Below are 16,846 nucleotides of genomic sequence, written 5' to 3'. Positions count from 1 at the left end.
TCTGCTGGTTTACTCTCCAAATGGCTGCAATGTCCACAGCTGAGCTGATCCAAAGCCAGTAGCCAGGAACTTCTTCTGAGTCTCTCACACGAGTGCATGTTCCCAAGGCCTTGAGTCAACCTCCACTGTTTTGCCAGCCCACAAAGAGCTGAATGGGAAGTGGAGCAGCTAGGACACAAAGCAGTGCCTATATGGGAAGCTAGCATTTGTAGATGGAAGATTGACCAAATAAATCTTTTTTAAAAAGAGATTAAAAAAACAAGAAAAACAACTTGGAAAACACTGAATTCTTTAAAAAAAAAAAAAAACATTGAATGCTTTTATGTTGTGTGTGCTCTCAGAAGAAGAAACAGTGGAGCTATGCCTAGGTTTTAGGAATACAGAGCTGTGGTGTGGTCCCCTGGTGCACAAATAGTGAGATTCGCTGCTGGCTGGGTGGTGCCCTCTGGTGGTGGTCAGGAGAAAACAGAGGCCTCGGGCACCAGGCTGGCTTTGGCAACTGGAACACGGAGGTTCGTGAGGGTCCATGACATCCCCACCTTCTGAATCTGCTCTTGTGACGTCACGCCGTTACCTGGCACGCTCGTCCACCGCCCTCACTCCTGTGGGATTCTGTGGCTGCGGCCGTGCCTTCGGCTCTGCCTTCTGGCACCTTGTGCCTTACTTTTGTGTCTAAGGAGTGCCAGCGTTGTGGAGGCTTACACGGTGTTTCCCAAAAGTAAGTTATGAACCTATTTTGCATGCTTTAACAGCTCTTGAAATACACTTTTAGAAGTGGAGGTAGGTTATGGAGACGTTATTTACATACCATAAAATTCACTTATCATAATTGTATATTTGAATGATAATTAAGAAGTTACTAAGCAAGACAGCCGTGGACCATCCCTTCATTGTGCTGGTTTCTCCCGCCCAGGCTCTGGCTCTACTCTGAGCACAAGCTTCCATCATGGCCACGCCTCCCAGCACTGTTTCTGGGGCAGAGGCTGACAGCAGTGCCCTGCACACCTACTACTGCTTGCGCTCCAAGCTGGAGGAGAGCAAGCAGAACCTCCGCGACCTGAAAGAGAGATACCTCACGGCCAGAGCTACTGCTTTCTTCCTGGCCAACCACCTGCAGAAACATGGTGAGTCCCCCAGCGCCGTGGCTACCCAACTCACAAACGGTGGCTTGTCTTCCTCAGGGAAAGGGAGCCCTCTGCACTCCAGTCTTCCCTCTCCTTCCTCAGAGGGAATTTTCTCTGACTTTTTCCTAGACAGTAGATGTGTGTATTCTATCCTCAATATGCAAAAGTTGAGAAAACTGAAACACAAAGGATTAAGTTTGCAGGGACGAGGTAGGGAGTCACTATATCGCCCATTTTTCTCTTGGGAATGTATGTCAGCTTCTATGAACACATGGCGTGCCTGGCCACTCAAGTGTGTCAGGATTCGAATCAAACTTTTACTAAACATCCACCTACAATCAGCTTCACCTGACCAGAAAGAAGCACTAGTTCCCTTTCTGCCCTATGGGAGCATAGGGAAACCTGTTCCCCACTGAGTCACAGGCTTCTAGAGCTGAGACGTCTATAGCCGACAAAGAAGGAAGCCATGAAGACTCCAGAACATTTTTCCCCCACTGAGTTCAAAAAAGCCTTTCCTCATTCTCTGGTTGTGTTCAGGCTCTCCAGGAGAATCTGATCTGTAATGTCCCTTTTGTGTTTCCATGAATACAAAGTTTGCAGACAGCAAGCAAGGGTAAGTTGAGTCTAGGGTGTGACCTTGACACATGACCAGCATGGCAACAAGGCCAAGTACAGTAAGACTGCCAGTCTCAATAGCAAGACAGGCTGGTATAGGCACCGGCTCTTGTCTCTCTACAGTCAGTTCTGCCATTTGGAATCCATTGCAAAGTCTGGAATGTGTTAGTAATAAAAGGAAGTGGGAGGTTGCAATGACCTAAGTGGCAGAGTTATTAGAGGAGAGCAAGTGCTCACACCAAAATTGGTTGCTTTCAAATTTCTACTATTGTTTCTCAATCAACACATATACGTGGGATCCTTCCAAATAGTGATACACCTATTGTTACACACAGAAGAGTAAAAAGTAAAGTGTCCTTTTTAATAGCTACCAATCTTTTTTTAAGGTTCATTTTATTTTTATTGGAAAGGTGGAGAGACAAAGAGAAGGAGAGACAGAGAGGAAGATCTTCTGTCTGATGGTTCACTCCCCAAGTGAGTGCAACAGCTGGAGCTGAGCCAATCTGAAGCCAGGAGCCAGGAGCTCTTCCGGGTCTCCCATGTGGGTGCAGGGTGCCAAGGCCTTGGGCCTTCCTTGACTGCTTTCCCAGGCCACAAGCAGGGCTGCCGGGATTAGGGAGCTGGATGGGAAGCGGGGCTGCCGGGATTAGAACTGGCACCCATATGGGATCCTGGCACTCTCAAGGCGAGGATTTTAGTCACTACATTATCGTGCCAGGCCCAAAAAGTAAGCCTCCTTTTAAAAGAAGTGCAAAATAAACTTTAAGATAAGAATTTTTTTTATTCCATTTGTTAAAATTGCACTACATTAGGAGTAGATGTTTTCCAGCAGTTAGGCTGTCACAAAGCCCACCACACCTAGAAATGTCTGACTTAAGTTGGCTCCCCGGAGCAGGTGCCATGGCTCAGTGTGCTTTACTGCCACCTGAGGTGCCCGTATTCCATGTGGCAGGACCTGAGATACAGTCTTGCCTTTGCTCTCTGATCTGGCTTCCTGCTAATGGACCTGGAAGCAAAAGATGGTGCTCAAGTACTTGAGTCTCTGATGACCACATGTGAGACCAGATGGATTTCCAGCTTTCAGCCTTTGCCCTGACCTGGCTCTGTGTGCATTTGGAAAGTGAATGAGGGGTTGGTGGATCTCATTTTTTTTTAAAAAAAAAAAAAGTGAAAATAAGCCCTGGTTTCTGTTACCTGCAAATGCGCACCCTGAGAATGAGCAATTTGTGGTTCAAGTACTTAGGTCTCTACACTCCTTGTGGGAGACCAAGACTCATGCCTTTGGCATGCCCAACTATGGCAGTTGGGGATATTTTGGGGTAGCAGTGGATGAAAGATATTGTGCATCTGTTCTTTCCTCTTCCTTCAAAAGCTCCAACCTCCTAATTTTTTTCTCAAAAACTATAACTGAAAAATAAATTCTTCTTAGTTTAAAAACACTTTTTGTTTATATATTTGGTATAAGACAGAGTGACAGAGCAGGAGACACACACAGAGAGAAAGAAGGCGAAATGAGACGGAAAAACAGAAAGAGAGAGACCTTCCAACCCTTAGTTTATTTCAAAGGAATGGAACAGTCAGGGCTGGTGACACCAAGCAAGGATTATGTAGTATCCATCTTTCTTTGAGATAATTAAAAGCTTATGTCTTCACATGAGTGGCTTGGACCCAGGATTGGGCCATATCCCACTGCCTTCCCAGGTCACTAACAGGCAGCAAGTTTGGAAGTTGAGAAGCCAGGACAAGGGCCAGTGCTCTGACATGAAACATTGGGCTATGAGAAGGTTAAACAGCCACACCACAATGCCCAACCCAAGAGAGATTTTTTAAAAAGATTTACTTATTTGTTTGTTTATGGAAACACAGATTTGCTGAGAGATGGAATGACATTGAGAAAGATCTTCTATACACTGATTCAGTCCGCAAAGGCTACAACAGCTAGAGCTGAACCAATCCAAAGCCAGGAGCCAGGAGATTCTTTTAGGTCTCCCACAAGAATGTAGGGCTCAAAGGCTCTGGGTCAATTCTGCTGCTCTCGAAGGTCATATGTAGGGTTCTGGATTGGAAGTGGAGCAGCCTGGATAAACTGGTGCCCATATGGGATGCCAATGCTTGCATGTGGAGAATTAGCCCATTGAGCCATCATGCCTGCCCCAAGAGAGATTTTTTTTTTTTTGCTTTGTACCCATCTTTATTTTATTATTATTATTATTAATTACATTGCGTTATGTGACAGTTTCATAGGCTCTGGGATTCCCCAAACCCTCCCCCTTCAAGAGAGATTTTTAAGTCTTCAAAATCTTTGGGGATGGATGACTGAAGCTAAACACAAGAGAACCATCAGTCCTACAGTCCTTGGTGATCTCCCAAACCCAGGAAATCCCTGTTTCAGGATCCAGGCTGAGGTTTTGCTGAGGAAGCTAAAGGGCTTGTTGATTGCATGACCTGTGACTCAGAGTCGTGAGTTCTGGCCTTGCATTGTTCCAGTGAATTCTCTGGTCAAGTTGCTGTATTTGTGCAGAAGCTTCTCAGTACTTATCTCCAGCATGAAGCCCAACTCGGAGAAGACCAGGAATAAAGATGTGAGAATCCTTGCACGGAGTCTGATGCTGGGCTCCTGTGTGCTCTGAGTGTGCCGTGCCTCCTCCCTCAGCAGCGTGGCCACCTGTGCTCTGAGGAGGGCCCATCTCTGTTTCCTCAGAGTGTGAGCGGTACAGAGACCTCATTGCATCCGTGCTGGAAGATAAGCCCGACTCGGAAGAGACTCAGTCAGCTGCAAGGCTGGGGTAAGGAGGGCTCTGTGTGGGAAGGCATTGCTACTGTGTCAGTGGGCATGAGTACAGGGTAGGTTTGTGCTGGGAGAAGGGTGGAAATGCACATGGCAGAATCAGACCCAGCCCATGAATGGGGCAGTAGATTAGGTAGGTCTGTGAGCTTCTCCATGAAGTAACCTAGCAATAAAGTGGAGACAAAGCCTGATTTGGAATATGGCAGTATGATTTTCAGGTGTGTGTTAAGTTTTCTTAACGTTTCTGGGCTTTTCTCATCTGTAAAAGCAAGGCACTGACTGTAACAGCCTCAGAGGGTCATGAAGATGAAACACATGATTACAAGTAGTTGGGACCAATCTGACACACAGGAAAATCTCAATAAGGAATTACTTTCTCTTTATACTTTCTCCATTTTTTAAATCTTAATAGTGATTATCAATAATGCACTGTTCTAGAAGAGAGTTTTTTAAACTTCTCCAAATAACTCTTCAAGATTAAAAAAAAAAATTATGGAGCTATTGGATTGGTGAACAATTGAATAGTTATTGCCCAGAAAATGAACTATTAAACTTCTCACTGCCACTCTTAGAGATTTTCAAACAGAGTAGATTGTTGTGTTTAAACTGTCTTTCTAAACATTTTTAAATTTGTCTTAGAAGCTTAAATGTGCAAAATAAACATAGTACACTGAAGGGGTATAGGTCTGAAGTGCTGTGTCCATCTTATTACAGACCTCGACTACTTCAACACTTTCTAGGATTTCCATGAATAGAATTTTGCAGTCTGCAAATTCCTATTTAGCTGACAGGAGAGTGGCTATTCAGGCATCAGATGGATAGGTGAGCATAAATGCTCAGTCAAGCTTCAGGGTTTATGGTTCTAAGCATTCACTGAGTGCCCATGTTTGCCCTCTACTGAGACCTCAACATTGAATAACACATGGCACTGTCTCCATCCTTAGAGAGCTACATCCTACACTGGGACCAGTGAGAAATAATTAAAAAGTAAGGAAATCTCACAGAGAGTGATGCAATTCTGTCTCAAACTCAATTACTCTTAATTGCTTTTCTACTGGTTGTCCTTATCTTCCTGTTACCACATAAATATTTCCTTCGTTATCCTTTTTGGACTTCTTTTCACCTTTCGGTTATGTACTTCCCCAACATGTCTGTTCCTGGCACCTTTGGTCTAATGCTGCTGTTCACCTACAGGTTTGATCTGAAGGGAATCTTAAACCAGTCAGTAAAAACAAATTCATGGCTGTGCCCTATTTCCCCTCCAGAGGCAGGTCACACAAATTGCACAGGAATTTGCCTTGGGCTGCTCTAAAAGATGGATGGCTCTGCTGAAACTCCTGCAGCTCTCAGCCACTCTTACATTTATTCTTCTTCCTCACCTTAGGGAACAAGCTTCACCAATTCAGGCTCAGGTTGGAGAACTGGCCCACTTGCAGCAAAAGCTACAGGAAGGGTGGGGTGCCTGTCACCTCTTTGTCCAGCATATGAAGAACACAACCAAGGCTTTTGAGGGCCTCATCAGGAGCACTGGCATTGCCAGCCACCATGGACAGATACTCCGTGAGCAATTGGTCCAAGCGAGCCAGCTGGCAGAGAGCCTTGGCAGAAAACTCACTTTGGGTAAGTTGACCACGGATTCTGAAATCACTTCTTCCTCCCAAGCCCTCCAAAGGAAGGAGGAAAACTTAAAGTAGCCATCATAGTTTATTCTTTTCATTTTGTGTATGGTGCTTAGTATGCATACTACTGTGTGGTGGGTATTCAACTCAGCCTGGCATGGTCCGCTCCCGGTCTCAGCATTTGACAACAGCCCATCCCAGCCTGGCCTATCCCCAGCCCTGGCTGTAATGTGAGCCAGCAGATGCTGCACCTCAGCCCAATGTGGCCCACACCCTATCTTGGCTCTGATGCATGCCAGTAGGTACTGAGGCCTGGCCCAAGCTGGCCTCCTTCCAGGTCAATCTCCTGTGCATGTCAGTGTGAGTTCTGCAGTCTGCCCTGGCCAGGTCCATCATCAGCCGTTATCTCTCCTGGAAACTGGTGAGTGTTATTGTCATAGAAAAGTGAGACTACAAATCCCCTAAAGAATTTGCCTCCAGATTCAGTGCTCTCATGTTCTGGATGCAGATGCAGCCCTGCATAACATGGACCATCCCCCTGCCTCAACACTTATGGATGGGTACTGAGACTTAGCCTAGCAAGGCATATCCCCAAGCTCCAGCTACCACGTAACCAGAGGGTGGAGATGAAGCTACTTAGCCCAACCCAGGTATCCCACGTGGGTGTGTGCCTTAGACTGAGTCGGATATGCCTTATGGCTTCTCCTCTCCATCTCAGTTCCCTTATCTATCTGCGAATGCAGTAGCCCACTCTGTGAAATACCCCAAAAGTCATTGCTTCCTTGTTTGACCTCGGGGCACCCCCTCCAACACATTCTCAGACCCCCTTCCTCAGATAATCTACAGCTCATCCCACAACCTGAAGACCAAAGTATTTCATCCCAGCCCCAGAGTCCTCTGCCCCTGCTGTGTTGCACCATGTGGCAATCCTCACATATATTTTTTTTAAATAAAGAAGGCAGCAATGTTTGCACTCTGGTATAGTTAACACAGAGTTGGTATTAATTGGGCCCAGAATGCTCCCCAGCTATTGGCTGTTTTTTTCCTAGCAACATATTACTTGCCTGGGTATAAGGCAACCTAGGCAGCTGCCTACAGCTGGGGCAAACTTTAGCTTTTTTTTTTTTTAAAGATTTGTTTTATTTTTATTGGAAAGGCGGATATACAGAGAGGAGAGACAGACAGGAAGATCCGTCTGATGATTCACTCCCCAAGTGAGCGCAACAGCCGATGCTATGCTGATCCGAAGCCAGGAGCCTCTTCCGGGTCTCCCACGCGGGTGTGCAGGGTCCCAAAGCTTTGGGCCGTCCTCGACTGCCTTCCCGGGCCACAGGCAGGGAGCTGGATGGGAAGCGGGGCTGCTGGGATTAGAACTAGCGTCCAAATAGGATCCCAGGCGTGCAAGGCGAGGACTTTAACCACTGCGCCACCGCGCCTGGCCCAAACTTTAGCTTTTTATATTATTTTACTACACTGAGTTTCTTAGCATTCTAATTAAATTTGAAAAACTATGGCACATATGTACCATATTCTTTCTTATGTTTATGTCTCTTCAAAGTCACCAGTTACAGCTATGATCCATTGGGTGGTTTGAAATTCCCACAGCTGACTGATGCTCTGTTGAGTTTTCTTCCATCTTTTCTTGTCTCCGATTATCATTTGGGATCCTCCTTATTTTTAGGTGTAAAAACTCATTAATCTTTCTTCAAAATCAAAGACATTACTTCCTCTTCATCTGTTAAAGTTTCATCTAGGTTTTTTCTAGGGCCTGGTGGTGGGGCCTAGTGGTGTGGCCTAGTGGCTAAAGTCCTTGCCTTGAACGCACTGGGATCCCATATGGGTGCCAATCCCGGCAACTCCACTTTCCATCCAGCTCCCTGCTTGTGGCAGGGATGGATCGCTCACTTGGGGGATGAATCATCAGGCAGAAGATCTTCCTTTCTGTTTCTTCTCCTCTCTATATATCTGACTTTGTAATAAAAATAAATAAATCTTTTTTAAAAGTTTCATCTAGGTTTTTTCTAAGGCTTCTGCCTTCAACTTTTTTTTTTTTTAGATTTATTTCTTTTTATTGGAAAGCAGATCATATTCACAGAGAGAAGAGACAAAAAGATCTTCCATCCATTTGTTCACTCCCCAAAGGGCCCCAACATGAAAGTCACAAGCCAAGAGCTTCTTCTTGGTTTCCCATGAAGGTTCAGGATCCCAAGACTTTGAACTATCCTCCACTGCTTTCCCGGGCCACAAGCAAGAAACTGGATGGGAAGCGGAGCAGCTGGAACACAAAATGGTGCCCAAGTAGCCACAATGGCTAGAGTTGAGCCAATCCAAAGCCAGGAGCCAGGAGTTTCTTTTAGGTCTCCCACATGGGAACAGGGTCCCAAGGCTTTGGGCTATTGTCTACTGCTTTCCTAGGCCACAAGCAGGGAGCTGGATGGGAAGCAGGACCTGCCGGGACATGAACAAGCACCCATATGGTGCAAGGTGAGAATTTAGCCACTAAGCCATCACTCCCGGCCCAAAGTTAATCCATTGTAATGTGAAAGGAGTGAACCAGTAGATGAGGATCACCACCTCTCTGTCTCAACTTCTCTTTCTGTGACCCTGCCTAGCAATAAAAACAAATCATTATTTCTGGAAAACAATGCTTTTACTTGATTAGTAAACATATGTAATTTCCTGTGGGCTCTGCAAAAGAGCATGAGTGAAACACAACCATGTTCTAATAAGCAGGTTTGGAATGGGAATAAAGGTTCCAACTGAGGAAATACAGAAGGCAACTGGAAATAATCCTATCAACTGGGAACAAAACACATTTCCACATTTTGTAAATGGCATCAGGAACACCCTGTGCATGGGCCAAGGAAATCCCTCTAAGGTACTTCTGAAGAGGTGAAACCAGCATCTTGGGTAGAATTCTCATAGAGATTTCTGAATAATTGAATATTATGTCTCTGATCATACAGACACCATAATTGCAATGTTTGGGAATGAAATGCTTCATCTCTCACTTGGTTTTGTTTTTGCTTTGCAGAGAATCACAATGGTAAAAAATACAGAGACAGACAAGAGACACTGGCCCACAGGTAACTCTGAATGAGATGGCTGATTATAGAGTGAGTGTATATAGACAGAATTCCAGAAAATGGCTCAAAAATTGGACCTGGTATGATGGCTCAATTAGCTAATCATCTGCCTGCAAGTGCTGGCATTCCATATGGCCACCAGTTCTTATCCCAGCAGCTCCACTTCCTATCCAACTCCCTGCTTGTGGCTGGGAAATCAGTGAAGGATGGTCCAAAGCCTTGGGACCATATACATATGTGGGAGTCTTAAAAGAGGCTCCTGGCTCCTGGATTCGGATACGCTCATGTTCAACCCTTATGGCCATTTGGGAAGCAAACCAGTGGCTAGAAAACTTTTCTGTCTCTCCTTCTTTCTATAAACCTACCTTTCCAATAAAATAAAATAAATATTTTTAAAAACTAAAGAAAGAGAGAAAGCTTAGAGGTCAAAATTGTTACACTAGAAACTTTTGAATGAACCTCTTTTATTCATTCTATTTACAGGGATATAATGATTTTCAATGGTCACTTCTTGTATTAACCGATCTTATATTGCACATATTTATTAGCAATTTCTCAAATAGAGTTAACTAGTCATCCTTTTTTTTAAGATTTATTTTATTTTTATTGGAAAGTCAGATATACAAGAGAGGAGGAGAGACAGAGAGGAAGATCTTCCGCCCGATGATTCACTCCCCAAGTGAGCGTGCGTGCCGATCCGAAGCCAGGAGGCAGGAACTTTTTCCAGGTCTCCCACACAGGTGCAGAGTCCCAAGGCTCCTCAACTGTTTTCCCAGGGCACAAGCAGGGAGCTGGATGGGAAGTGTAGCTGCCGGGATTAGAACTGGCGTCCATATATATGGGATCCCAGTGCATTCAAGGTGAGGACTTTAGCAGCCGCATTGTCAGGCCCTTAACTAGTCATCCTGACTGAAAGGTAAAATGAACAGTGTTCCCTGGTTTCTGCAAGGTAACTTTAACCCATTTGTGATTTAAATGCAATTTTGAAATGACTATTGTTTTTACCAACTTTTCCTGACATTATTTTATGCTTATAATCAGAAAACTACCTTGAAAAATGAAAAATCAGATCACATATTTGGAGAAATCTAAGAGGTGGATGACTCCTGGGAGGTTAAGCTGTCTCAGCAACCAACCTTAATTGACCCAATACATATAATATTACATACCATGCTTGATTTACTCTCTTCAACTCACTGGTTTAGGTCTCTGTATACCTTCAGTTTATCTTAGGGTAGTGCTTAGGTCTGATTCTTCATACACATGATTGAGTAAGTGCACTAAGCACCTGTTGCTCTCTTGTACCCCCATCTCTAAGCACACTCTACACACTCTACCCTAGTCACAAGTGGATTGTTACACTTCCTTTCTGGTAAGATGGATTCTCTGGTTTTGATGCCTCTTCCATGAGCTTCAGATCAGAATCTATAATGATGTTTTGATTCCAGGTTGCCTTGGTTAAATCTTTCCTCATGCCTTTCCCATCTGGTAAACAGGGAGAACCAAGAGCAGATAATGAACCAAGTGCTGGAGGACTCATTAGATGAACGGTACTTGACTCCCTCTGGACAGCAGAACTCTGCACAACCTTCCAGTAGCCATACTGTCCTGACTGATGCACAAGCCACCCCTGCTGGGGATGCAAGCCGTGAGTACTCCTCTTGAATAACAGCATCACTGGGTGTGGATAGAAACAAACACGTCTTTTTTCTCATCTGACTTAACTATCACTTTCCTTTAGGAGAAGTCTGCATCATTAGTTGAAAATCTTGGCAAGAGAATATATTCTTTCCCTCCCTATTTACAAATTACTATTGTATAGTAATGTAAATCATGTCAGATTTGTCTTCCAACCTCTTTTTCCAGTGAGAGGTATAAGTAAGTGCCTTTTATTACTCAGATTTTCATTCCACAAAATGTGTCCCCATTTCTGTTGCACTTTTCACCTTGTAGTGCAAAGCAAAGTGTTCACCATCTCTTACACTGTTCTGGGAGAGCAATTTGGTAGAGCAGAAGGGGTCCCTTAGTTCCTAGAAGCCACCCTGAGGAGGTGGCCACAGTGTAAGAGCAGTCTGGCCTTACTGGAGGCCTTCCGTGTTTGTGCACCTGTCATTTACCTCTCTCACACCTCCTATGCCTGTGCAGCAGGTAGCCCTGTAAATGTATCTGCACCTGACCATTCTGAAGGGCTTGAAGGGAGGTGCCTGGTGCTCCCTGGTGAGAAAATGACATTGGCAGAGGGACAGTGAGAGGCAGGGATCTTGTTCAGCAACCCTGGGCAGCGCATTTGTAACAGGACTCTTCATCTTCTATCTCATTTCATGTCCTGATGCAATGGCTGCAGAAGATGAGATCCAAATAGTGCGGTATCAGCTCAAGGAGGCCATGGTCATCAATGACTGCCTGAGACACAGGATGCAATTCCATCTAAGCAGCCTGAACAGAGACAATGGTACAAAAGGTATATGTTGGTCTCATTCTGGCAATGCATATATTTCGGTGGGCATGTTTGGGGTAAGCCTCACAGAGTTCAAGCCCCTTGATATATCTTTTACTTCACTCAATGCTTACATGGGATCTACCTACAGAGTTTGTACAGGTTCCTTCATTGCTATTTCATACATGGCTAAATAGGCTTAGGTAGAGACTTTGCCCAAGCTAAGCTATACCTGTCCTAGAGCCATCTAACTTCCACACCTGTAGCTGTGACTCCACCTGTGTGCACTGGCTATCCTCTGTCTACATATATGATTTTCATTCAAGAAAACCCAGATTGCTGAGCCCCTATTCAGTAATTTCCTTGCTTCCATTCACATTGCCTCCCTCTGTCTTCATTTCTCTTTGTTCCTAAGAATTTGTTTGATCTTTTTTTTTAAAAAGGTTTTATTTTATTTTCATTGGAAAGGTGGATATACCGAGAGGAGAGACAGAGAGGAAGATCTCTTCCAGGTCTCCCACACGGGTGCAGGGCCCTGCTTTCCCGGGCCACAGGCAGGGAGCTGGATGGGAAGCGGGGCTGCTGGGATTAGAACCGGCACCCATATGGGATCCCAGGCGTGCAAGGCGAGGACCTTAACCACTGCGCCATAGCACCAGGCCCAGAATTTGTTTGATCTTAAGGTTCTTCATCTTCCTCATCCCTCAACTCACCTCAGATCATTTTCATATAGGGTGATCAATCCACATCATTGGGCTGGGCCTGGACAATAGTTACCCGTCCTTATAAAGCAAGACAATGGTGTTCGATGTAAAAACTTCATATTGTAGCCACTGGTTATCATAGTACATGGGAATGTGCTGGCATTTGTTGGGAATGTTGGGACAATTATGCTTGTGCCCTGTTAACCTGGCAGTATACCCCACAATGGACGATCTTAGAACTAACAGGAAGCATTTTCTTATGAAAATGAAAGTCACTTTTCTGAATTGTAATTCTTGTCTGGCACAGGATGCACCTCCAACCTGTACTGGCAGGTCCTGGGTTCCATTGTTCAGTTGTATGATGAAAACAAAGTCCTGCGGGAAAAATACGAGAGACTCCCTGTTTCTAGTAATCCTGTCTCCAGAGGTAAGCGATCAAGATCGCACTGTGAGGCCACTGTCACAGTCTGCCTTCTCTGCCACAGTCAGCTGTGGAACAAGAGGGTAGAAAGGCAGTGCTGCCTACAGCCTCCTGAGCCCACCTATCATTGTGGTTCTCAGTCAGGGCAGGGGGACTGCCTACGTGTTGTTTCCTTAGCAGGAGAACTAAACTGTATTCTTTCAGTCACTACTGTGTTTTCTCTTTAAACATCTATTTGATACAAGGACATTTACCAGACACTTTCTGCAAAGCCTTGTTGCTGTCCCAAAGTAATCCTCAGCCTCCAGCATTTGTTCAGCTTCCTCCCACTGGAAGCCCTCCCTCTGCATTCCCTATAGTCTGTGACGCAGTACAAACTATCTCTCATTAAAATCCTGCCCAGGTTTCACCTGCGTTGTATTGATTTCTCTAGTCCTTAGCCCCTTGACACAACAATTTGCCCACAGTCCTGGTTGTCATCTAAGCAACCCATTGGCTTTCTCAACACCAGTCTCTGTCTTTGGCATTAGCCTCCTATTTGAAAGGAATAGGCTATGGATATAGAAGAATTTCCTACAAAGTGTTTCCTCTCTTTGCTATAACTAGCTTATTGTGAATTAAATCTGTCCCTTGCTGGGACCTGGGGAAGTTGTTTATTTTTCCCTGATGAGTAGAGGGGAGAGTGAGTCGCAGCTGAGGAGCGTCTGGCAGGCATGTAGCTAACTCACCTGCAGCAGCAGGAAGCAGGACTGCTAACGTCACAAAGTGGCAGGGCCCTGAGTCCTACACCACAGGGTAGCTGTATACTTAGGAGACTTTGCCTGTATGGTACCAATATCCCTGCATCTTTACATTCTGTAGTTCACCCCCGTAACCAGTCCTCCTCAGCACACGCAGCCTCCACTTGGTCTCCCTCAGCACCTAGTTTCCAACCCAACCCAGTATTTATCGTCAAGGCCTGATAGAAGACTCCTATTAAGCTTTATTATTTTTTTTTTTATTTCAGGTAATAACTAATGTGGAAAGTATGAAATGTTCTTATTTAATTTGAACTACAAGTAATTCCTCAACTGATAAGAAAATAAAACAATAAAACAAGCGTAAGTCAAAACAAGAGTGTTCCATCTCTAAGAAGCAAATTACACAGCAAGATCAAGGGATGGTTTGATAGCTCATAGTCTGCACTGTGATAACTCCCAAAGACAGCCTTGCCTGTATTAAGACACAACCTTTCCATTTGTAGACAACTGTCTAGGTTGCTTTGTGCCTAGGCAAGTGTCGCACTGCTGGGAGAGGTGAGCCAGTAGCTAGCGGGCATTCTAACCCCACCTGTTGCTTTTTCTTTTCCTTTTAAATATTTATTTCTTGAAAACACAGATTTACAAAGAGAAGGAGAGAGAAAAAGATTTTTCCATCTGCTGGCTCACTCCCCAAACAGCCACAATGACCAGAGCTAAGTAAATCCAAAGCCAGGAGCACCCAAAACTGGGTCTCCCACATGGATGCAGGGTCCCAAGGTTTTGGGCTATCCACTGTTCTCTTAGGCCCTAACCAGGGAGCTGAATGAGACGGTGAGAAGCTAGGACACAGTGCCCATATGGGATCCCAGCACTTGCAAGGGAAGGATTAATCAAGTGAGCCAAGCTCTTTTTTCTTTTCTATTCTTTATTTTTTTTTAATAAATGGGGATGTTGGAAAACTGCAGGCTGGGACATACCATTCTGGCATCCAGGTTGAGGATGAGTTTAGATTGCCTAGGAAAGGGGGTCTCAAGATGTGTTGGAGTGGTGATCCTCTGAGAGAATGTTAGACATGGAAGGAATGACTTCTGGGGTCTTTCACAAACTGAGCCACTGTACTTACACGTAGGTGAGGGAGCTGAGACAGAGTGGTTTGGGGTGGGGGATGTGGAGAATGGAGGGCATGACTGGGTTAGGCCAAAGCACCCATCCCTGTGGGAGACCTGGGTTAGACTAAGTGGCATCACCTATAGTCTGCTGGCACACACAAAGCTGGGGCTAGAAGGCATGCCTGGCTGGACCAAGCCTTAGTACCTGCCTGTTAGTGTCAGAGCAAGGGGTGAGCCATGTCAGAATGGACCATAGCACCAACCAGAATGTGAGAGAATCATATCTAGGGACAGATTCTGCAGGGTACTTGTTGGCTCACTGTAGGAGGACAATTGATTAGATATCTGTAAGAAAATTGGTTGGATCTGTAGGACAAAACAAAGAGAAATAATTCCAGGCAAGGGTGTTGAGATCTATAGAAAGGCTTATGGGAACTCCCACAGTCTCATATCAACTCCCTCTTGTTGATGATATGTAAATTCCTCAAACCCCTCTCCCTTATGCTATGTGACCCTCAGTCTATAAAAGCCTGACGTAACGAATGACTCCAGCTATTGACCAGTCAATAGTCCATGTGTGTGATTATCAGCTCCATGCACCAAGTCCATCACTGCCAGACAGCAAACAGCTTACCTCCATGGGACAACAACAACCACTGGTTTACACGGAGAGTTCGGGACAGTGATGAGCAAAGCCAAGCTGGACCACAGAACTCACCTGACAGAAAACACCTGACATTTGCAGGATCTAGGGCTGAGAGAAGTCCAGGTAGGGCCAGGCTGCAGCACCCTGGGGCATACAAGGACTGAGACTGGGGACAGACCATGCCAAGCAGGGCCACTATAGCACCCATCAGTGAGGACAAGATGGGTGCGAGCCAGTTAGGCTAAGCCCCACTACCCACCAGTGAGTATCAGGTCTTGGGGCTAGCCGTGTCAGCCTATTCAGATACACATAAAAGATCCAGGGATGGGAGTGGGCCCACTTGAGGAACTCAGGAAATTCTCATGCTAGGCACAGCTCCTGCTAGTGAGTATGAGAGCCAGAACAAGGAGCTGACTGACCCAAGCTGAGCTACAATACCCATTGGCATATATTGTGAGCTGCGTCTGGGGGCAGGCCAGGCAGAGTCAGTCCATAGCACACACACTAGCATGAATGAGAGCCAGGACAGGGTGCAAGCCAGACCAAGTTGTACCACAACATCTACCAGGTCACATGAGGGCTGGGGGTGGGCCAGGCTGGGCTAGACGGTTGCACTTACCAGTGAGAGCTGGGCCTGGGGTGGGTTGTGCCAAGCCAGGCTAGAGCACCAGCTGATTAGTACCAAGATTGGGGATGGGCCATGTCAGACTGGGCTGCAGTACCTGCTGGCACACACAAGTGGCTGGGAGCAGACCTGACAGGGAAATTTTGGAGACTTACTTGCTAGGCTGCTGCTTCCTTTGGGTAGGTATAAGACCTGGAACTGGGTCTAGGCTGATCTGGGGATGAACCAAACGGGATAGGCTGCTGCAACTAATGGCGCATACAAGGACCAGTTGTGCCAGGATACAGCACCAGCTGGCAAGTGCTGGACTGGATGTGAGTCACATCAGGCTAGACCACTGTCGGCTACCCCCGACAGGCACAAGATCCAGGACTGAAACATGCCTGGCGGGGAAACCATGGGTACTCTTCTGCTGGACTGTCCCTATTGCTGGTGAGCATAAGAACACTGTGGCAGGCCTGGATATACAAGGTGGCAACACCTGTTGGCATATGTAAGAGCCATGTTTGCAGACCGGTCAGACTGAGCTAAGCTGCAACACCCTCAGGTATGCACAAGAGCTGGATGGGATATGGGCTGGGCCAAGCTAGGCTGTAGCAGAAGTTGGAACATGTAAAAAAACAGTTCTGAGGACAGGCCTGGTAGAGGTTATTGGGAGTCGCTCCAACTAGGCCAGTAGCACCCATTGGTATGCTGCTGGGTGAGTTAGTTGGGCTGGGCCACAGCACTCATCGGTTTGTGGGGCACAGTAGCAGGAAGCTGAATTGGAAGTTGAGGTGGAACTTGATTCCATATACTCTGAAATGCATTCAGGTGTCCCAAGCACAACCTAACCCGCTACACCACAATGCTAGCCCCTAGACTCACATCTTTAATATCAATACTCTGATATGCTCCAGAATAATAGCACCAGGCCAGGACCATCAGGTCAT

The 16,846-nt window shown here is 45.7% G+C and overlaps 1 protein-coding gene across 1 annotated transcript; it reads left to right on the top strand.

The window, feature by feature from the left end:
- The first annotated feature begins 592 nt into the window (after positions 1–592).
- Positions 593–13,871, top strand: LOC121168687 (neuroblastoma breakpoint family member 6-like protein). Its single transcript, XM_040999005.1, has 9 exons — positions 593–718; positions 914–1,124; positions 4,441–4,525; positions 5,912–6,144; positions 9,178–9,232; positions 10,729–10,880; positions 11,577–11,693; positions 12,681–12,800; positions 13,801–13,871. Exons 2-9 carry the CDS (start codon positions 947–949, stop codon positions 13,809–13,811), a joined length of 951 nt encoding a protein of 316 aa, XP_040854939.1. The 5' UTR covers positions 593–718; positions 914–946; the 3' UTR covers positions 13,812–13,871.
- The last annotated feature ends 2,975 nt before the right edge of the window (positions 13,872–16,846 follow it).

Source organism: Ochotona curzoniae, unplaced genomic scaffold (genome assembly GCF_017591425.1).
Source record: "Ochotona curzoniae isolate NIBS_2020 unplaced genomic scaffold, NIBS_Ocur_1.0 scaffold_1037, whole genome shotgun sequence".
Lineage (NCBI taxonomy): Eukaryota > Metazoa > Chordata > Mammalia > Lagomorpha > Ochotonidae > Ochotona > Ochotona curzoniae.
Note: the sequence above shows the minus strand (reverse complement) of the source record. Positions and strands in the feature narration are given on the sequence as shown.

Coding starts and splice junctions, on each gene's coding strand:
- LOC121168687 (XM_040999005.1), top strand. CDS start 947: ATGGCCACGCCTCCCAGCACTGTTTCTGGGGCAGAGGCTGACAGCAGT. Junction 4,526..5,911: donor CAGTCAGCTGCAAGGCTGGG/GTAAGGAGGGCT, acceptor TCCTCACCTTAG/GGAACAAGCTTCACCAATTC. Junction 6,145..9,177: donor CCTTGGCAGAAAACTCACTT/TGGGTAAGTTGA, acceptor GTTTTTGCTTTG/CAGAGAATCACAATGGTAAA.